A 23484-nucleotide genomic window follows, 5' to 3' on the forward strand; every position below is an offset into this window, starting at 1 on the left:
AACAAGCTTTTAATGCTCTGGAAAAGCCATCAATTCCATGTGAGCTTTTACTTTTAATGAATTTAGTATTTTCCTAATTTCAATAGGAAAGGTGGATTGAACTTCAGTTTTATCAAGTTGCATAGGTATTGCCTCTTCCATATCATCGATGAAGAAACAATACCGCGTAATTGCCGATTTTTGTTTCTCAGTCAGATGATGTCGTTGACCGTAGGTGCATCTGCTCTTAATGCCATAACGCCGAATGTTTTATTATTTACCATGAAAAAATTATCTAAAACAATGCCGTGTATGTAACACAGCAAATAAATAGATGGCAATGCCGTGGAACTGTAGAGAATTAAATGCCGTGTATCTATGGATACTATAAACAATATCGTGTAAATGCAAAAGCGCGCGCAGCCACAGCACATCGTTACTGCCTTATTACATATTTAACAGTGCTCGATAGTGGTTCCATGCTTGTAGCTTCATTCATGATAATGGACAGTGATATAGATGACGATCTTTTTACTGAAGACGAAATTGTTTCTCAGCTGAAATCAGCTTATGAGAGCGGAGAATCATTCCTGAGAGTGACTGGTAGTGGTAAGAAAATTGTTTTATTATTCACCTTTGTATGTTAGTAGCACCACAAGTGTCTTATTGTGATATAAATCAGAATGCCCCCACTTCACTCATTCTGTGCTTTTTTCATTCCTGCCACAGATTTCTAGACTGTCCACTTTCTTGTAGCATCTCCCATAAATGCAGAACAAACAACAGGTGAGAAAAGTCATAATGCTGAAGTTACATTTACAGAAGAAGAATTAATTTTGTATGTGGGGTTCTCAGTTGCTGCAACATCTAATGACGCAGGTAAATTTTCTTAGGATTATTGTTAATAGTATTACTGATGCCATTGTTCTCATAAATACATTAATTTGACCTTCATCTTTGTCTGCTTAAATTAATTTGCAAATATTTTTCCATCTAGAAGCTTCAGTGGCTGTATCCAACAATGCTCAAAATGAAACCACAGTCACAGTTTCCACTAGAGATGACAGTACTTCACACTCATTGCTATGTGATGGTGCTCATTTTTTGCCAAACACTCTGGACAAATTATCAGAAGATCACGGGAGCAATAATGATGCTGACAGTGAAGGCCAAGAATTTTATGGTGACTTAAGCAGTGTCAGGAAAAGGAAGTCCAAACCACATCCTGAAGTTTGGAAGAAAAATGCCAATAAAATTCTGAGAATGCATGGACAGGCATATATTGGATACAAAAGAAGTCGAATTGGTAAAGTCATTCATGATACTCCAAGAGAGGCACGAAAATTAGGTCCAACATGTACTTCGAAGATGTGCCAGAAATAGGTTCAAAGGAAGTGTCATCAGTTTTCTGCTGATGATAGGCAGGCAGTATTTAACAGATTTTGGGAAATGATGTCATGGGATCAGAGGAATGTTTACGTTATCAACCTTGAGAACTTAATTCCAACCAAACGTCCAGTGAAGAACACTGGCAAATCCAGGAGAAAAGGGACGCTCATTTATCATTTGAAAAATGAGCTGGGGAAACATAAATTATGCAAAAAGATGTTTCTCAATACTCTTGGTATTAAAGAATGGACTGTCCAATATTTTCTGGGTAACTCCACACATGGGATGAGTCCTGTTACAGAATCGTCATGACCTAGAATCAAACAGACGAAAAAGAAAGATGAGAGAACCTTCATGAAAGAATTCCTGGACTCTCTTCTGAAACTTCCATCGCATTACTGCAGGAAATCCTCCTCAAAGTTGTACCTTGAGCTTATTCTACAATCCAAACAACAGCTGTATGGACTCTATGTGGAAAAATGTCATGCAAAGAAGGTTTCACCATTAAGTCGGGCTACCTTTAACTTGATTTTAGAAGATAGTATTATTAGTTTATTTTCCCCCAAGAGAGACCAGTGTGACTTGTGTTGTAGTTGCAGGCTTGGTAACTTGAGTGAAGACATGTGGAAGCAACACAGAACGGAGAGAGCAAGCAAGTATGCACAAAGATGCTGACAAGAAAGAAGCCCAACAGAAGCTCTGCTCAGTGTACACCATGGACTTACACGCCTTGAGAGTAGCTCCATTTTTAAGTGCAAGTGCAGTTTATTACGAAACAAAGGTGGCTGTTCATAACTTTACATTGCATAATTTAGAAAGTCGTGATGCAGTATGTTACTGGTTCAATGAAACGCAAGGCGATTTGGTTGCATCATGTTTTGCCTCATGCATCGTGGACACCTTATTCAGAACGATTAGAAAAATCCCATTCAAGTCATTCTGTATTCTGACGGCTCCACATACCAGAACAGAAATGTGACATTATCAAATGCTCTTTTAAGATTAGCAGTTGATACTGGAGTATTGATTACACAAAAGTTTTTGGAGAAAAGCCATACTCAGATGGAATGTGACTCAGTTCACAGTTCCATTGAGTGCAAGCTTAAAGGACATGAAGTTACACATCCTAGCCAATACTCTATGATATCTAAAGAAGCGAGAAAAAAGCCACAGCCATACGAAGTTCATTACCTAGATTACTCATTTTTCAACAACTATGCAGAGAAAAGTTTGTGGCTATACGACTCAATTAGGACTGGAAGAACTGCAAAAATTAGCCTACAGTTACCGATCTGAGGGCACTACAGTACCACCCAAATGGTATTATTTACTACAAGTGTTCTTTCAACGAGGTGTGGCAGAAATTACCGAGGCGTCCAAGGAAAATTCTTGGAGATGTTTGCTTCCCGAAACTATACAAGGAAAGACTGAAAATCAAGAAATCCAAATGGGATCATTTATAACAACTTAAATCTGTTCTTCCTAAATATTGTCATAGTTATTATGACAACATTCCTTTTGAATGAAAATTATCGTGGAGGTAACTGTGTGACAAGTGTCAGTGCAGTGTAATTCTCTGTTGCTGCTTTGAGTGATGTTTAGGATTTTTCTTGACGAAATGTGCAGACATTATCGGAACTATGTAAACAGTATATTTATTTAAAATGTTTCTATGAAATCTTTCGATAAAAAATGATTAATGCTCCAAAACATGTTCCTACTAGCTTTCTCAGCACCAAATACCGACGTAAATGTGAAGTCATGCCGGGAGACTGACAAACAAATACCGCGTAAGTAACAGATCATGGCATAAATACCAAGACAATTTCGTGTATGTGCCGTAATTAAGCTTTCCAAAGCTTTTTTTTTAACATTTTTATTTGATCCAATATTTCCTTGTAGTGCTACGATCCAAATTTAGGGCCACTGTGAAATGTATTAGGAATTTTAGACATTTTTTTGTCTCTCGTGTTAAATTCTTATTTTGCTACTTATGTGGTATTGTTTCTTCACCAACGATATACAGCCTTGTATTTTCTAATGGATAGCTGGGTACTATTTTCTCTACAACAGTCAAAAATTATTATTAAAAATGTTTTCTACTTCTGACTTTTTGTTGACACACTTTTCATTGAGTGTCACTTTTAACAATATTCCAAATTGTTTTAATTTTATTTTCAGATGTGCTAATCTCAGACATAATGCACATACTTATGGACTTTTTAATTAATTTTCTTAATAGAGTGCAGTAGTTTTTATACTGTTTCACTGTTTTGGGATTGTTGCTCCTGCTAGCTATAAGATACATGCCCCTTTTCTGTTTAAAAGATATTTTTATCCCTTTAGTAATCCATGGCTTTTTACATGGTTTCTTACAATTATATTTCACCATTTCCTTAGGGAAACTGTTTTCAAATATACTCACTAAGATATCATGAAACAGATTAAATTTTAAATTAGCTTCACATTCCCTGTAAACCTCATCCCAGTCTAACTGTTGCAAGCTTTCCCTAAAATTTTGAATTGTTAAATCATTAATTGAATGCCCTATTCTGGAGGACTGTTTTGCGTTATTGTATGGAGTTATGTCACATACTGTAACTAGCTGTGCATTTTGATCAGACAGACCATTCTTAACAGGAAAAGTTTTTATTTGATTAAATTTATCTTGGGGTTCGAAAACATTATCTATCAATGTGTTGCTTTCCTGTACCACCCAAGCATGAAAATCAATAACTGATGTCAAGTTGAAAGAACCAAATAACACTTCAAAGTCAAGCTTTCTATTGGACTCTTTCTTAAAACATACACGGAAATCCCCACAAACAATAATTTGTGTCCCTCTGTCTAACAGATAGCACAACAAAGAATCCAAGTTTTTCAAAAATAGTTGAAAATTTCCCAATGGGGACTTATACACAGCTACAATTATAAAAGTGCCATTCTTTAGTTTAAGCTCACACGCACATGCTTCTCTCTACACAAAATTTTTTAGTCTCCAAATTTTTCACACTATGACAGATTTTAACATATATGGCAACTCCTCCTCTCCCCATAGTGTCTCTACTTACATGTGCTGAAAGCTTGTATCCACCTACCATTCCATACCTGTGACTACATGATGTTCAGACAGGCATAGTACATCTATTCAACCCTAAGTTTCTAAATCTTCCAAACAAACAAGAAGCTCATCTACTTTGTTTTTTTATCTGCTGATATTCTGATGCAATATACTAACATTATTTTTCACTGCGCCTTTATGTGAATCTTGTCACATACTAACATTATTTTTCACTGTACTGTTATGATAATCTTGTGATATTTTAACATCTCTAGTACCTGCCTGTGTGAACTTCTCATTAGACTTAATTGCAATCAATGTAGGATGATTGGACATTGATCTTAGTCTAAAAAAGTACTCCCAAGAATTTCAGTGCCCCCCCCCCCCCCCAACCCTTTCATGCCGGCACCGTGATTGTTGCGACGTGTGCTGTGGATGAGCAGCAGGCCCACCCGGCCATGCTCAATGTACGGCGCATTTTTTGCGCTCCCTGTGGCGCTACTCTGTACTGCATTCACACTCACAGTGTTTTCACAATTATTGGACTTCATACTATATATTTATTTGGGAAAATATTTATACAAATCACACATGTTTTTGATATTGTGTCTGTGCACAAATCAAAGTCTGCAATGTCAATGGAACAGCTACAGTAGCCTGATGTAGAAGCAGTTAAGGTAGGTGTTACATGTTCATTGTTAGATTCGGAAGATGATTCGCTTTCATCTTCGAAGTCACTATCCAGTATGAGAGAAAGAGCTTCCTCCACGTCAGATTATAAACAAGGCAGGAAATGATCAGTGCAACTCAAACAAAACCAATGCTTTGAAACTATATACTTTGAACAAATCTGCTAGATAATGCATAGGTCAAGTTTCCACACAAGTCGAGCATAGTGAAGCTGAGAAATATGATGTGAGGTGGAACTGCTACAGCAGTCCACTGGCTGAGCGGCACATTTGCTCCCGACTTCTACAGAAGTCCACCGTAGTGAAAGGGTTAAAGATTTTGCTATCATTCCAGCCAGTTTACCCTTCCCTTTCCTATTGAGATGCAGGCCATGTCTTGTGAAGTCCCACCTAACAATACCGTCAACAGGAACCAAACCTATGCCTGACAAAGTAGCCACTGGAAGCAGCTGATCTAGCTCCATATTGATGCTCCTGACAGAGCTGTTCAATTGGGGCCGATCAAACCACATGAAATCTGGAACCAAGCCAACATTTATATTGTTCATTGCAGGTGCTGTTTTTACCAGTTTACACTCAATATTGAAGCCCTGATCCCTATCAATACTGTTTCCCACTCCACCTACTACCACAACATGATCCTGCTTTGCAAAACCCTTGCATAATCATCCTACATCCTCTATCACTTGGCTAAGACACGCACTGGGCTTGAAAATACATGTGACCTGGTACCTGTCACCTAATTTTTCCTGCAACATCTGACCCACACCTTTCCATGGCTACTACCTAACAGCAAAACTTTCCTCCTACTTTCTACTTTTTTTGCAACAGTTGGTTTCCTAGTGAAAGTCTGTTGAGTGCTGTCTACACTTACATCTAATTGAGCCTCTTCCTTAGTTGACTGAGGTAGTAAGGCAAATCTGTTGTTTGTGCCAATGATGCAACTGTCAGATACTATTCTCTTTCTGTGGCCCCTGTTCCTTGCTACCACTTTCCGCCTGTCTTCACCCTTCTCCCCCCCCCCCCCCCCCCTCCCCTTAACCTCATCTGTTCCTCTCTAGCACTATCCAGTTCAGCATGAAGGGCTCTAGTCTTCCCTTCCTGTTCTGCTATTTTCTTATCCCTTGAACATAATCTGCAATACCATGGAAGAGGCTCATTTACTTCCCAGATTCCCATGCTATTTAAATCATGAAAATGACTGTAATAGGTGTTCTGTCTGATCGTGAGACACAGTAAGGACAAACAAGATAGTGCTTTACAGTATAGACCTTCTCAGTGGAAATCAGTTAGAATAGTTAAGGAATGCAGGACAAACATTTTTTAAGAATATTTTGCAACAGACAGCCTGGGATGAAATTTATAATGATACAAATGTCAGCATAAAATATAATCTATTCCATGATAGATTCATATCATTATTTGAAAATAGCTTTCCTCTTAACTAATCAGAAATGACATTAAACAGCCTTGTAAGAAACCACAGATCACTAGAGGTATTAAAATGTCGTGTGAAAGGAAAAGAAAATGTATCTGTTGGAAGGAACAATTAAAGACCCTGCAGTAATCATGTACTTCAAAAGTTACTCAAAGTTATTTAAAAAAAGACAGAAAGAAATGAACTGCACATTGCATTAGAAAACAGTAATCACGATGACAGTGCTGGAGAATCAAAGTCAGTTTTGCGTTACATTTTTAATAGCATTATGTTTATGTGAATGATACTCTGTGAGTGATATATTTCCAAACAGGTCTTGAGGAGAGGAAGTAGATTACTGGGAAAAAATATATGGTGTTATTTACAAAACATATACTGCTGCTCACACCTTCATAATGAACAAAGTTACAAGTAAGACAATAATGCTGGTTAATATCCCCATGGTAGATAAACAACATTTGCTTGATGCCTTTTTATTTTGCTTCTGGAAAAAAAAGTTACTTTGCATTGTCAAGATTAATAGTGCACCATGTATATGTCAATCAAATTGTAAATGGTCACTATGAGAATGTATAATATGGATATAAAGTAACTCATGCCATATCATCGTAATTAATCATACTAATAATCTATGGAACATAAAAGTGACAATGTTATCCCAGTTCCTGGCTCTGACTGGGCCAGTCAGGCTACAATGCCAGGATAATCAAAGTACAATCAGTACCTCTACAACCATCACTGGCATCAGGAAGATGCTGCATTTCTGATGACAAACCCCCCTTATTGTAATGATTGGTAAACTGGCTACAACTTTGTACAAATGTTAAATCTGGTACCTGTGGTCTCTTCTAGTTAGTCAACTGCCTCTCCCCCACCCCCACCTCTCTTCCCCAATCCACTGATATGTGTTACCTTATCTGTTGTTGCCACTACGAAGCCAAATGCATCTCATCCCAGATTATAGAGAGAGGGGAGCGCAATTTTTTTTTGCACAATAGTACTAACAAACAATTCAGAATGAATTATAATAAACATGGCTATGAATCCAAGTATATGGACAGTTTTTGCAATATTCTGTAGTAGTAATATAAATTTCAGAATGTAATGACACTAAAAGCCTTCTTGGTCTTGTAGCAACTATATGAGTGGAAATGGTGAGAACTATACATTTGAAATAGATATAAGTTCACTCCTTTCCTGAGTAATTTGTTTGTTGTATTTTCATCATTAATATCTTCTACCTACATAATGTATGTCAAAATATTACTATGTTTACATAATATTTATTCAGATTCAAATTATTTTGTTTAACACAAAAATACAGCTTCTTGAACAGAGAAAATGAAAATGCATTAATATTTTTTGACTGTCATTATCCTGCTTATACACACACTCATAGATGTGCACGTCGATTGTAAATGACTCAGTGGAGTTCTTTCACGAATTCTAACAGGTAATAAAGAGGGTTAAGACAGCAGCCTAATAAAAGATGGTAGATGACATTAGAAATCATGCAGGGACAACTCACATTTTCTAATTTCATCTCCCCACTTTTCATCAGGCACTCCAGTAACTGCCCCCCCCCCCCCCCCACACACACATATATATATATATATATATATATATATATAAGGGCAATGAAGAGGAGAGGTCTCATGATATTTCAGTGCTTTTACACATCAGTGACACCAAGAATTGTTCACTATTTCAGTTAATACATTTTTCTCCAATTCCTCATTCTTAACGCATATTTTGAATAACTTTTCCTTTCTTACAATACCTTTACACACCTGTGTAATAATATTTTGGTCCTTGAAACTCAAACTCAGATATCACATTCCAGTTCTTTTATCAGTTCAACTACAAACAGCAAAAACTGAGATAAAATGGCATATCAACAATCTTATTCTCTTTCACAGAATGAAAAAAATAAGTTTAATTAAAATATGTGACTATGATATAATAGCACCAACACAATAACTCACTGTGACTTTTGTCAGGACTGGGTAGCTGAAATTTCTTTCCCTCAGGTGTGGGAGGCAAAGGTCTCTGGAATGCTGATGAACGTTGTTCCACAGGTGGTGGTGGCCTAGTTGTGGGAGGTGGCAAGCTACAAGGTTTCTTCAGTTCCGGGGTGGCTGATGATGCTTTCTCTGAAAGCATAAAGGTCAAATTTAACTTTCGAACCACACACATGTTTCTAACCAATTAAAAAAATAAAACCAGAATTGCAAAGTGAAGCTATTATTCATATTTCGATTTGTATTCTTCACACAAATGCTTGTGTCAATTCAGTGCCACAGATATCATCACATTTATCATCAATGCTACAGCTGATAATAATTCATAATGCTCTACATTGCCCTAGGTACAGCGGTCCTGGTCAACTTCTTAAAACTACTTGCTCCAAATACACTTTGGCATTTAGCTAATTTTTATGCAGGTGCTTTAACAAATATTTGAAACTCTTATAATAACCATGCACTGATATTCATCCCTGTCACTGTGTCTCATCTGATAATAAATGTGTACAGATTATTCTTATTGGTAGGACTGAACTTTGAATTAAAGGACATAAAGAGCATTTTCCAATCTTATTTTGAAAGTTGAAAAATGTATAATTTTGGTGTTCACAATCAATTTTAAAAGTGTTTTGCCAACATACTTAGCATCCCCTCAAAGATGGCACATTCAGGCTCCTAAGATAGTGTAAATTGGAACTTGCAGTTCCCCCTCTTCCCAATTACATATAAAGAGCTCGTCAGGAAACTCATTTTAAAAATTAAATCTTGATATTTGCCAGCTAATAAAAGATAGCATTACAACAACTACTACTATTACTACTGCTACTACTAATACTAATATTATTTATGTCTTACTTATTCACACTTGTACTGAACCGCACACCATACAGTTCATTGTAAATTCAATTGCAGACATTCTCTCTAAAGTAGCTATAATTCCCCTTAGAGCTAGAACTAGAAGAATTATTTTCATCTGCAGAGTTTTCAGTAGAAGAAATAAATACCACCATGTCAACATGCAAAAATAAAATTTAAAAATTGAGAAATGTATTTGAAAATTTTAAATTAATGGCTAAGCTCTGCTGCTTTATGAAATGAAATTCAATCCATTAAAAAGCATTGCATTTGACAATGGAAAAAATTAAGTAGTATTATGTTAGATGAAGTAGTTAAGGAAACAAAAAGAACATCCAAATGGTTAAAATTTGCACAATAACTATTATTACAGTTAGATAATTACAGGTTGTTAACAGGCATTGTCAGCATTGTAGTACGATTTCTTAATGTACATCAAAAAATATAAAGAATTTATCAACTCACTACATCTTGAATGTTCAAGTATTGGCATTAAAGACTGCTTCTGAAAATGAATGCTTGAGAACATGTTGACATTCAGTTGTCATATATTTGATATTATTTGCAAACAGGGTTATCAGCTACACGTACTTCCACAGCCAGAGGCATCCTAGCCAATGACAGCATCTTCTGCAATGACTACTTCTATCAAAGCAGTGCTGACGTAACAGACAAAAACTCTTAGCAGTTCCTGAAACGTAATAAGGCAACCCAGCTGCCACAAAAAAAGGTTCAGATGCAAGCTGTCACAAAGTCAACAGATGCAACAAGACCATTCTGTCTCAGTTAGAAACAGCATTATAGTCCAACAAGCTGATATTCATAACAACTCAAAATTACATTTTTTTTCATTTTGAGAAGTCTTGTCCTAACAACTGCACTTCCAGCAATTATTACATGTTCTTGCACTGCTTATGGAGATATTTATGGCATTTACTTTATTTTAAAATGTAAAATGAAAAGTAAGAGCAAGATGAAAGACTGAACTATATTTGAGGTCAATGAAAAAGCTCTACTGCATTCTATGAAACACCAACAAACAAAGAAGTATTTTTTAGCTGCTTTCTCTTCGTCACATGTCATTTGTTAAAATAAATATTTTGTTAATCTATGTTAAATATTTTGTTGACCTATAATAAAGTTCATACTGTTAATTTTGAGTACATATGCCAGAAAACTGTAGCAAAATGTAGGAAGATCTGCAGATGAGACTGCCTATTTACAGTCAGTCTAAATAAATGAAACATAATGTGCATAAAAAACAAGAAAGGACTAATAATTGCTAGATAATAACACTGGTAATGACAGCAATAACTGTAAAATATATGGGAGTAACTGTCGAAATTGACCTACAGTGGACCAACCATGTGAAACTATTTTTAGAAAGACCAGATACTGGACTGAGCCCAATTAGAAAAGTTCTAAGGTAACATAATTCATTCATGAAGGAAGAAACTTATAAAAATCTTCAGTGCGCAATTCTTGAGTCTTGGTTGTCAGTCTGACGTCCTTATTTGGTAAGATTAATAGAGTAAATAAAGAACATCCAGGAATACGTTGTATGATTCATCAGAGACATGTTTAGTAAGTCCAGGAGTGTTATGGAGATATTTCTCAAACACTACAAGAGAAGTGTAGTGCATCACAGAGAGGTTTACTGCTAAAAAAAGTCCAAGAACAGACTACCTACAAAAGTCAGGCAACACATTGCTCTCTCCCCTACATCTCACAAAATGACCATGATAGGGAATCTGGAAAATCATAGATCATATGGTGGCTTACTGAAAGTCATCCCTTCTATGCAGTATTCACAAATGAAGTAAGAAATGGGTGAAATTATAGTGGTACTAAAAGTACCCACCATCACTCACCTTAAGGTGGCTTTTTGAGTGTGAATTTAGATGTATAGCATTCTTAGTTCAAGTGAATTCACTTGTACACACATTGCATTCAATATATCTCATTGTGATAGGTAATCCTCGGGGAATTGGGATGAGTGAAAAATATACATTACCATACAGATGCTGAAGACTACACTGTTGAGTGCCCATAACACCATATCCATCCATCCATCCACATACAGATGCAGCTATAATGAACATGCTTCTGCAGTGTGCGTCGTCAACTTATTGTCATTGAAGTTACGTGTATGCACTAGTTCCCACATATTAGGAAAAAATCATGAAGAGCATCACTAATAGAGGAAAACAAAGCACACAATATAGAACCACAATATGTTAAAAAATCAGTACTACAATTGGAGTGCAGCTGAGAGAGAATCAGAATCAGGTATCTTTTATCACATTATGTACACACATAAATCATTGATTTAATGTAAAAGATACTCAACAGATGAATAACATAATTGAGAGACATACACAGAGCAAGAAAACTAAACTAATATCACTTTACAACCATGAGCACAAGTTTATTACTCTTCTCTACAAAGATAGGTCTATTGTTATCATCTAAAGATTCTGTGACCGAATAACAACATTTTTGCACAAGTTTGGGAGTGGACTTACAAGCTGATCTTCCTATCAACCACCAGGCTCAATGCCAGATGTAACTGACAACTTTAAAGAAAACATCAGTTTGTTAATACCTACGTCCTGCAAGGACACCATTAGCATTGGAGGAGATGTTAATCACCCAACAATCACCTGGGATATTTACAGATCTGTAAGTGACGGGCAGGACACTTGTGGAACAATACTAAATGTCTTCTCTGAAAATCATCTAGAACAGGAAGTTCAGAACCACACTTATGATGGAGATATATTGGATACAGTGGCAACAAACAGACCTGACCACTTTGAGAATGTCCATACCGGAACTGTTATCAGTGACCATGAGGCAGTTGTAGCAACAATGATTACTAAAGGATGAAGAATAGCTAAACAAAGTAGAAAGGTTTATAACTTTAGCAAACTGGATGAAGAAGGTGTAGTGTCATAACTCACTGAAAAATTTGAAACACTTAGCTGTTGACAGGAGCATGTAGAAGGACCATGGCTCAACATTAAAAGAATAGTTGATCTTGCAGTGGATAGATATGCAACTAGTAGAACAGTTCATGATGGGAGGGACCTTAAATGGTATACACTAACTATAATAAATTTCTAAAGCTACTTAGACCAATATGTAATCAATGCGAAACAAAGCAAAAAGCTATAGATAAGAGAGATGTTGAATGAAACATGTTTGGCAGTCAAGTGGGCAATGCATGAAGCCTTCAACAACTACCACAACAGAATATTATCAAAAGATCTCTCAAAAATCCCCAAGGAAATTCTGGCCATGTGTAAAGGCTGTTAGTGGCATGCACATTAGTGTCCAGACACTAGTGAATGACACAGGAACTGAAACTGAGGTTAGCAAAGTAAAGGCAGAAATACTGAACTCTGTTTTTAAATGTTCTTTTATAAAGCAAAATAAAGGAGTATTGACCCAATTTAGTTGTCACACCACTGTATAAATGAGTAAAATAGATATTAGTGTTAACAATACTGAGAAACAGATGAGATTATAAACCTAAACAAAGCTCCCATGTCTGGTGGATTCCTGTCAGATTCTACGCAAAATTTACTGCTAAATTAGCCAGTCTTTCAACCATAACATACTGTAGATCCACAAACAAAAACCTGTGCCCAGTAGTTGGAAGGAAGCAGAGAGAACATCTGTCTACAAGAATGTGAGCAGTTATGATCTATAAAATTACCATCCAATATCCTTGATGTCTGTCTTGGGACACATTCTAAGCTCAAATGTAATGAGGTATCTCAAAAAAATGACTTCTTTCATACCAACCAGCATGATTCCAAAAACACTGGTCATGTGAAACCCAATTTACACTTTCTTCACATACCATCCTGAAAGTGTTGGATCTAGGCAGTCATGAAGAGACAAAATATGTTGACTACTGACAAGGATGTGATTCACAATGGAACATTCTTCAGAGTTAATAAACAATCTTGATTGAAACTTGGCAGATGTGCAGAGGGTACAAAATAGTGCAATATGTATTTTTTTGCCTAATTTCACTTTTAAAGGGTAAAACACACCCTGAAAAGAAATTTGGCATTTTAGATTTAGAGGCAATATCTTCAAATTGATGATATATAAAAAATGTTTTTCATATAAAAGTTGATATGTAATTAATGTTCTTGAAAACTGTATAACCAACATTTGTAATAATTTGAAATTTTGCAAAATACCCCACCACCATTAATTCAATTGAAAAATGAAAACTTTTGTTACAACATAAATTAAAGAAGCTTTCAAGCTACACACATCCCTGTGTAATAAAGCTGGTATATGAAATACCATTTTTGGAAATTAAAATAAAATCAAACAATAGAGACTCTAGGTTGAATATCAGCAATATAAGGAAGAGATAGATTGCTACTTACTGTAGAGATCACAGCACAACTAAAAAGCATTAGCTCACAGCCTTCATCAGAAAAGGAAACACACACTCATTCATTCACACAAGCGAGTACACACATCACACACATGTGACCACCATCTCCAGCAGCTCAGACTTGAAGGAAAATAAGCTGTACACAATGCACTGTGAGAGTATTTTCAACATATCTAATTAAAATATCCAAACATTCATTACTATTCTCATTACTTATTTTACTTATATTTGTTTAATGTTTTAAATTGTTGTTTTATGTTTTACATTCATGGCTTTTTCTGTTTTTTAGTTTATCGTTTCACATATGTATATTTTGTTGGTTAAAACTCATTGTTATGTTAAAAATAGCTATAATACAGATAATCTGTAAGGAAATGTTTAAAACATGACTTTTTTTTGCACCTTGCACATAAAATGAACAAAATTTCTTCACATAATATACATGACACAGAAGACAATGACAAACAAAATTTAGTAGGATTTCAAATTGTCATGGGTGATCCTATAAATATCCTGATTTGTATCAGGAATATTTCAGTAAACTGGTATGCCTTGACAAAGAGGATTGATCATGTACTAGTGACTGCAGCTTGATCATATTGTTTTTCAAGTGGAGATTGAAATCATAGTCATACAACAGAACTAGATCTGAAGGTCTTCTCACAAAGTTCTTTCAACATTGAAAGCTGTATACATTCCTTGGCTGTACCTGTACCATCAAGCCCTTTGTGATCACCAGATGTTTCATGAAAGATATTTCGAAGATGCTTTCTTTCCCAGTGAGGGAATATATCTGTATTATTGTTAGATTCCTGCAGTGGTCAGTGTGAAAGAACCGTTTAGAGCATCATACACCCACCAAGTTTCACCAACATACTTTACTGACACTTTGGAATGTTCCCTTGTCAGGATCACACCTACACTTATTATAAAAAGTATGATATTATGGGATATCAAGCAAAATTTGTGGCTGAATGAGGATTTCTTGGTAGAGAAGATTTATCTCGTTGTCTTGGATAGAGAATCATCGACAGATCTAGGAGTAACTTCACATGTGCCCGAGGGTTGCGTTGGGACCATTGCTGTACATGCCGCATACTAACAACCTGGTTGATAATATTAACAGTAACCTCAGACTTTTTGCAGGTGATGCAGTTATCTATAACGAAATTCTGCCTGAAAAAATCTGCACCAATATTCAGTCAGCTGTTATAATAGTTCAGAGTGATGCCAAGACTGGAAACTTGTTTCAAATGCTCAAAAATATAAAACTGTGGACCTCACAAAACAAAAAATGCAATTGCCTATGAGTACAATATCAGTGAGACACAAACATAATTAGTCTATTCATACTTGCACCTGGGTGTAACAACTTGTATGTATATAAAATGGAATGATCATGCAGGCTCAATCATAGGTAAAGTAAGTGGCAGACTTCAGTTCATTGGCAGGATACTAAGAAAATTCAGTCAGTCTACTAAGGAGATTGCTTACAGAAGACTTGTACAACCATCCCAGAATACTGCTCCAGTGTGTGGGACCAGAATGAAATAAGACTACCAATGAATACTTAGGGTATTCAAAAAAGGAAACAACAAATGGTCTCAGGTTTGTTTGAACCATGAGAGAGCATCATGGAGATGCTGTAAAAATTGAACTGGCAGATACCTGAAGATAGTTGCAAATTATCCCATGAAAGTCTACTTAAAAAGTTTCAAGAACCGTCTTCAAGTGAGACATTTAAGATTATATTACAATTCCCTACATATTGCTCCCAAAGGAATTGTGAATCAAAGCACAGACTCATTACAGCATGCACAGATGTATTTATGCAGTTATTCTTCCCATGTTCCATTAGTAATCAAATGGAAAGAAGCCCTAGCACCTGTTCCATTGGGAAGTGCCTTCTACAATGGTCTTCACAGGGACTTGCAGAATAAACATGTAGAAATAATTTTCTTTTTAGCAAACCTAGTTCCACAATGAGAGAGCTTTTTTTTAAATTAATATAAATTTTCATAACAATATACTGAGGATTATGGGAACAGACTTTTGATCTGAGAGAGGAGGAATATGATTTTTTTTTCTTTTTTTCTACTATCATATTAATGTTGAAAGTGGTTTTCCATAAATAATTCTGAAAATTTATGCATAAAGATATTCGGTTCAGTGACATAAATATGCAGAATAGATAAAATATTTAGACTCCCAAATAGTGATCAGCACAAATGCCTAGGTTTAATATGACATATATTGCCAATAATAGTATTTTGTATTAATACCATTGTATTTGCATTATTTCCATTCCTCCAAAAGATTATTCCTTAAAATAGCCTCAAAGTAGCAGTGAAAAGCAATTTTCTAGTGCCTATCTCACTTGCATAGGATAGTAATGCCATTATGAATGCAAGGCTGTTTAATGTGTTTGCCGAGAAGTTTATATGCGAGGTCAACGATAAGATGTTTATCCAGAAATATTTCCACGATTTTGATATACTTTGAATCCTTAAGATCATCATTTTTACAGGTAATTTGAAAGTTATTTTATTTTGATTGTTTAGTTTTCAACTGTGTTAGTTGTGTCTCTGCCATGTTTAATTTTAACCCATATAAATCAAACCAATGTTTTGAGCTGTTTAGTACAGTGGAGAATTCATTCCGTGGTATCACTTAGAATGTACATATGAATCATTTACAAATAAAATTAATTGGCAAATTACATTTAAAGGTAGATCATTTACACAAAACAAAAACAGAAAAATAGGATTACACCTAAAATGGAAACTTAAAGGTCTCCTTGCTCTAAGTACACACACACACACACAATTTTTTTTCTGAGCAGTTTAATGTGTGTCACACATGCCACCCATCAATTATTTGCAGGTAAGTAACTGTTTTTCCTCATTTTTATCACAAAATTTCCATTACTATAGTAAATTTATAGTTTGATTTTTTCTCTCAGACTGCTATATGAACAAATAATTCTGAGTTTATATACATTCCAGATCACTCTTGCTGCAGTACTCGGAAGAATAACATCTCACTGAGCAGTCTGTTTCAAAATGAGGAACATCAAACAATGGAAAGGAAAGGATAGATTGCTATTCACCAGACAGAGGAGGGATTGAGATCAACAGTTACAGTGAAAAAGGCTGCTAAAATATTTGAACTTTTGGACAAAGTCCTCATTTTGAAGTAGAAAACACACACACATTTACACTTGCACAGTTCCCACACACATGTCCACTGTCTCCCGGTGCTGGGGCCCACCTCAGATGTGTGTGAGTTTTCTACTTTGGAGGAAGAATTTTATCTTAAAGCTTAAATATTTCAACCTTTTTCATTGTTCCTGTATGCAATTCAACACCTCCTTTAAGAAGGGCAACCCATTTTTCTGCTAGTCATAAATGACATTTTGTATAATGGGAGAAAATTTAAAGAACAGTAAAGAATAAAGCCTAACTATTTTTCTAACTTATATGGAAATTCACAACTACTGCCCTTATAAAATTGGTGTGTTGGGTAAAGTTAAAATGAAGTAATAAAGTGAAACTCTGGTTTTGTTTTATGTGTTGTTTTATTAGAAGATGCAGAACAATTTGGGAAAGAAAAGACAGGCAATTCGTAATATTAGATCACATGAGAAAGAATGGAAACAGAAAACATCATATGAGTTTCTACGAATGTCTCCTTTGATGGTCAATTTTGTATATTACTTTTGAATGTATTATGGGAGTAGCACTGATCAATGAGTTACAAATATTTACTATTAAAAACAGCCTTGATCACGATTTATTTATAAAGGTGACCGGTTTCAACCACTACTGTAGTCATCTTCAGACCATTGAGTAGGAACCTCTTTCTCCTGGAGAATCACCACTAAAAAAAATTGTATATGCGTATCTATGGCTCCAAGTGACTTAACAACTCAATTGTTCAAAGGATCAATGATAAATTTATCATGACTTCTAGGACATATTTCTCGCTCCTATTTGGATTTTTATATCAGGCTATATTTTGTGTCCATGAAAATAACCAAATTACAACAACATGGATTTGATTCTATTTTAAACTCTATGCCTCCTAACAACTTGTTGTGTAAGGTGAGCTCAGTCGAGAAAATGTAAATTTCATGCAACTGTCAATAGGACTGTGTTTTATTGAAGAACCTTAGTGCTGAAATTTAGCTTTCACTGCAAGACTATTTCATTTTTACAAATAACGCAAAGATTCTGTCTTCTGTGTGGAAATGGACACCAAAATTAAGATAGTAACACAAGAAATCATACTGATGATAGCATGTCACATAGCTACACTCTTTTGTTAATGTGGAATCAACATACAGCATAATTATGAGAGCAGAAAATTGAATTGCTAATGACACATGTATGTCAGTCACATATATTCTTATCACATTTCTCTATTTTTTTCAATTATATAGAGATTTGAGAACTATCACATTTTCAGGCTAATATATTTATAGATATTCTTGCACTAAGAAAAGAAGTAAAAATAATAACTCACATGAATTTTGAATAACAGTAGTACTAGTACCAATAACAAATAAGATATAAATGACTAGAATCTGCCCAAAGTAACTTCTAATTTCTTTTTATTGCATACAGAATGAGAAAATTCTCTTTATGAGTTATATTAGCAACTACAGACACAAAATATGGAAAGAAATAACTAAAGATGCTCATTAAACCTAACTGCTGTGATGAAACCAATTAGGATGGTTCATAGATACAGATAAACTCATCAAACTTGCAGCACTGAACTTCCAGAACTGAATAAAAGATGGTTAGAAAAACCTTTAGAAAAGAAAGGAAAAACAAATAAAAAAGAAATGAATAAACAGCATAAAAGCTCTAAAAATACTATGAAACATTTTTTTTATTTCATCAAATTACCTTCTTTTTTATTTACCATATTTCCCTTAACAAAAAGCCTATTAATTCTTGATAGCAAGAGCTTAATACACTTCTTGCCTGTATCATTACTACACCTGAATCCAGTCATGAAAATGTTAGATACGTGCTTTTCTCCTGTCCTGTAGGGTGGATTGTTAATATTGAGTTACATTTAGCTGTCACAGTTTCATTATGGGCATTTTACTTACACTACCTTTGAAATTATTTAAAATACTGATGAAACAATATACCCTCTTTCAGTCTACAACACTGGACAAATTAATTGTGAAATGAAGTCACAGAAATATTTCCTTCATTTTGGGACACAATTTTTTCCATATTTACTTACTAGTATAAGTCCGGAGATAGTGTGATGGAGCAGATGGAGAATATGTAATAGTTGCTGCTGAGAAACTCTTCTCTTTGCGAGCTGAGACACTCAGTGAGATAGCACGACGGATAGATGGTGTCCCAAATCTTCCCGGCATTCCTTGTGAATGTGAAAAACCGCTTTTATCTTCAGATGAAATATTTACGTGGTCTGGTGATACAACTTCACTTTTCATTTCTCTGGATGTAAAACTGTCTAATTACAACTCGGCTTATTCTTTTCTCTTTTCTTTCTGTGTTAATTTTCTGTGTTACAAAGTACTTTCTCCTTCGAGGTGACTGTGTTATTTCTACTAAGCAGGTCAACTTTAATACCTATTTTCCTCAAATGTTCAAACTTACCTGCACTCTGATCTTTTACTTTGCAATTAATCAAATATCACTAGCTAAATATAGATAAAATAATGTTTAAATAGTAGAATATAATCAGATCTGTTTATTCTACTAAGAGTAGGTAAAGTTTCACATGAAAATTATCACACACAAAATACCACAGATGTGGACATCAAGGTCACTTCTCTATGTAGCAGTGAATGTATAGACCAACTAGTCAGCTCCTCTTGCTGGAGCACAAGATGTAGCAGACACAAGAGCTTCTCCCACCCTCCCAGTCAACTGCCTCAGCAGGAGGCCAGTGGTCCATTAATAAACAAGGCAGTCCCTTTAAGGAACTAAAATAGGTGGATTTCTTTCATGTAAGACTATAATGTTTACATGCTATTCAGACTGGCAGAAGCCTATCTGCCAGTCTGATGTGGTGAACAATGAAAACTATAAAACGTATGTAGAGATGTATTTCCAAGTATTATTCACATATTTTCTTGTTGTGATATGCATTTTTAAGCACAGCACATTTTACATGCAGGTGCAGTGGTTTTTGGGTGGAATGATTTAAGATATTTCGTAACCAATATTTTTTGTATGAGAAGCTGCCAAATGGGTTATAAAATTTAAAAAAATAGAAATGCCAGTAGCACTTGGTACTGAGATATTTTCAGTCAGAAACAATATGTACAGACTCAGTAGGGTCTCAGTTTATGAAAACAATGTAGCATCACTCTTGTAGTTTTTAATTATGTCAAATTAATAATGTTCAGCACTGCATAGACATTTCAGTACATGTCGTCATGCTATGAGCATTAAACTTGAACTTAAACTAGTTCAAGAATGGAACCTATTTATTTGACTGTAAATGATGATAAAACTGCATTTTTGTCAACAATCAGCTAATAACCAATCTGTACACTCACAACATATCTCGCACAGAGCAACATAAAAAAGTCATGGGAAACAAAGTTACCTGATTCTGAACAATCCTCTGGTGGCAGCACATCATCATAACGAGATAACAACCTCCTGATTGGATAAAGTAAACGTCTTTTCATTGCAACAGCTACGTCAGCCATCTCTGAGCAGAGGCGTGAGCCCAGATTGTGCAGTAGGGGCCCCACCAGTCTCACATAGAAGCACATGCTCATATTTGCCCTGCTCACGCCCACATACACTTGTTCCTCAAGTGGACGTAATTTACATCACTCTAACAGGGTCACACAGCTCCGCACAATGGGAGACACATTCCCACAAGTAATTGTAAGCTATCTAATATTGTTCAAGGTGTATTCATATACTTCTTGTTTAAATCATTATTTCACAAAGCAGCAACAGACCAAAAGACTGGTGAAACATCTATTAATTGTAAATGGGCTACTCTACTTACTCCAAAAGAAAAAAAGTAATGTAAAGTACATATAGTTGTAAGTCAAGATACAACCAATTTAAGTTCTGACGCTAATTCTAACTAAAAAAATTTTAAATGTAAAGTTCAAAAACCACAGTAAGTGCTAAAAACAGAAAACCAATACCTATGCTGCAAGAATAATTATAATTATACAAATACATAAGTGTCCTTAGAGAAATAAAGTGAGCAAGATATAAACTCAGTGTGTAATAAGAAAATTCTGTAACAAGATACAATATTATGGTGAGACAAAAGACAATTAAAAACTATTAGTGCTTCATTTTATGCCATTTTTGTGGCAACTTAAATATCTGAAATGACTTACAACATATTTCTGTTGTATTACAGTTACAGAACATTGGACTTGTACCTCTGAAGCTGACAAGTTGCAAGTTCCTCACATGCTTGCTACGTATGCCAAGTGTACTTAATTGAAAAGATCAATGAGGTCAACAAGGTTCACCTTACAGCCTTCACTCTTGATTACAGACATTAAAGGCCCAAAGTGTGAATGATTCAGGACATAGATCTCAAACGAAGACACATAAAGTAGTAAAATTAATAAAATACTTTCCTCTAACAAGTTTTACACAGTACACTACCAGAAAAATTATTTTTCTGTGGCTTTTAGGCAACTTCATATGCTGTATGAGTTGTAATAATTGTGTTTTAGTGAAGAAACAATCTAATAAATATGTAGGCCCAGTCAAAAGTGGTCCCATTCTACAAAGAACTTTAAGATACTAAACCTTTCTGCAGTAGTTCCATACTTTTTTCCCAGAAATCACTTTTCACAACACATACTAAGCTTCCATAATTTAAGCACACTTTTTATACTTTTAGTTAATGTTACAAACCAACATTCACTGTGTACAGTAACCCATTCCTAGTAAAATAAATTATCTAATAGAAGATGCAACTATACAAACAATAACAGAATACATTTTCTAATTATTATTGTCACAACACTAGTGTTTTACTATTCATTTTGTCTACTTCAGGAGAAAACAATGACACATTTACACATGAAACATCTTTATGCAGAGGAGTGGCACTACTTGCATTTGAAAGTCACCTCATTGAAGATACGAGTCTTTGTTATTGGCCTAAGATGGAACTCTTTGCTAACACAGCCAGATGGAAGACAAAAACACCTTCACAGCCAACAAAAACTTGTGTGAAATGTAATACCATTGTAGACGAAACTTTCTGGGCTGTAACATAAGCAGTGTCAGAAGTTAAAAAAAGGAACAGTGTGCCCAGAAAGTTACTGCTCTCTCTTTATTTCATCATGGAATGGAAAGCAAATATGTATTCCAGCTCTATGACAGATTAAGAGCATTATTTACCATTATTATTGCTGCTTCATACATGTTTGAAATCTATGTTCCTTATTTTTCCAGTCTTCTGTGATACCTATTTTATTTTTATTTTAAATACTTTTCAGAAGATGAGAAGATGAGCACATATACTTGTTTCTTAAAATTGGTATGCCTAACTGTAAAGATTGAGAGCTTGGTGGTGGGTGATTTGGGGGGGGGGGGGGGTTGTAAGAGTCAGAGTATGAGGACTGATATGTTTAATCATGAAATATAAATCAAATCTGATTTCTGTAATTATGTGATAAAACAATCAATTTAAAAAAAATATTTTTCCATTAATTTCAAATTAACTTAAGGCCTTCATGTACTACACTTTAACAGCAACTATCAACTACCATTTATACTTCCAGGTACAGGAAAACATGATTAATTGGAAGTAACAGAAATATTATGTTCATGTTCAGTTTATTTAGTCCAAGTTAAAAAAGAAAATAGTGATGCTACAGAAACAAAACAGATACTGACAACATAATCTAATCAATCATATGCCTTAGGTAAACAGTGGTTGCATACCACTATAAATCAAAAGGAAGAAAAAGTTCCAATTACTATAATAAACAGTAAGCATTAAAACCATAAAATATCTCATATCAGTCCTCTGAAATTAAAATTATGCTGATTATACCAAAATTTTTAAGTATTTAGTAATAGATAAATGTCCAAAGAGGTGGTCTTGTTTTGCTATTTTAGCCACAAATTCAAGAATTCTAATGAGCTGTAGTGCAGAGACAGCTAAGTGCCAGATTCTCTGCTACAGTCTGGGCTGCTACTGTGGTGGGGTATGAGACAGAAAAAAAAGGTCAGATGCAGGCAGAGGGGAGTACAGAAACAGGAGCAACAGGCCACAAAAAACACACCAACTCAGATGGGCAGGGAGGGAGATTCTTGCAGTGCACCAAGCTTCTATATTTGAACAAGGATAGTGAAATATTCTACAGGTTATCATCATCAATGTTAAAAAGTGACTACATGTCTGTGTGTGTTTAGAACAAATTCTGATTTTCATATCATTTGACAGAAATATCAGGTTTGTGTTACTACTATTACATTGACAAATGTTAATTAAAAATTAGATTCATAATCAAGCTTACATTACAAATGCAAAAGACAAGACATGACTGATCAACTGGAAAGCCTGAGAATACAGATGTTAAGAGAAATTTACAACAGTGAATGAATATTAGTTCACTGGAAGATAATCTG

At 35.0% G+C, this 23484-nt stretch overlaps 1 protein-coding gene across 1 annotated transcript in view; it reads right to left on the reverse strand.

Annotated features, from left to right (window-relative positions):
* The window catches only part of LOC126473170 (uncharacterized protein DDB_G0284459-like), a 424439-nt gene that overhangs the window by 25708 nt on the left and 375247 nt on the right, over window positions 1–23484 (reverse strand). The window contains exon 17 of the mRNA XM_050100050.1: window positions 8542–8709. Coding sequence (XP_049956007.1) covers window positions 8542–8709 — 168 coding nt within the window. The remainder of the gene's footprint in view (window positions 1–8541; window positions 8710–23484) is intronic.

This window comes from Schistocerca serialis, chromosome 4, assembly GCF_023864345.2.
Source record: "Schistocerca serialis cubense isolate TAMUIC-IGC-003099 chromosome 4, iqSchSeri2.2, whole genome shotgun sequence".
In the NCBI taxonomy this organism is placed as follows: domain Eukaryota; kingdom Metazoa; phylum Arthropoda; class Insecta; order Orthoptera; family Acrididae; genus Schistocerca; species Schistocerca serialis.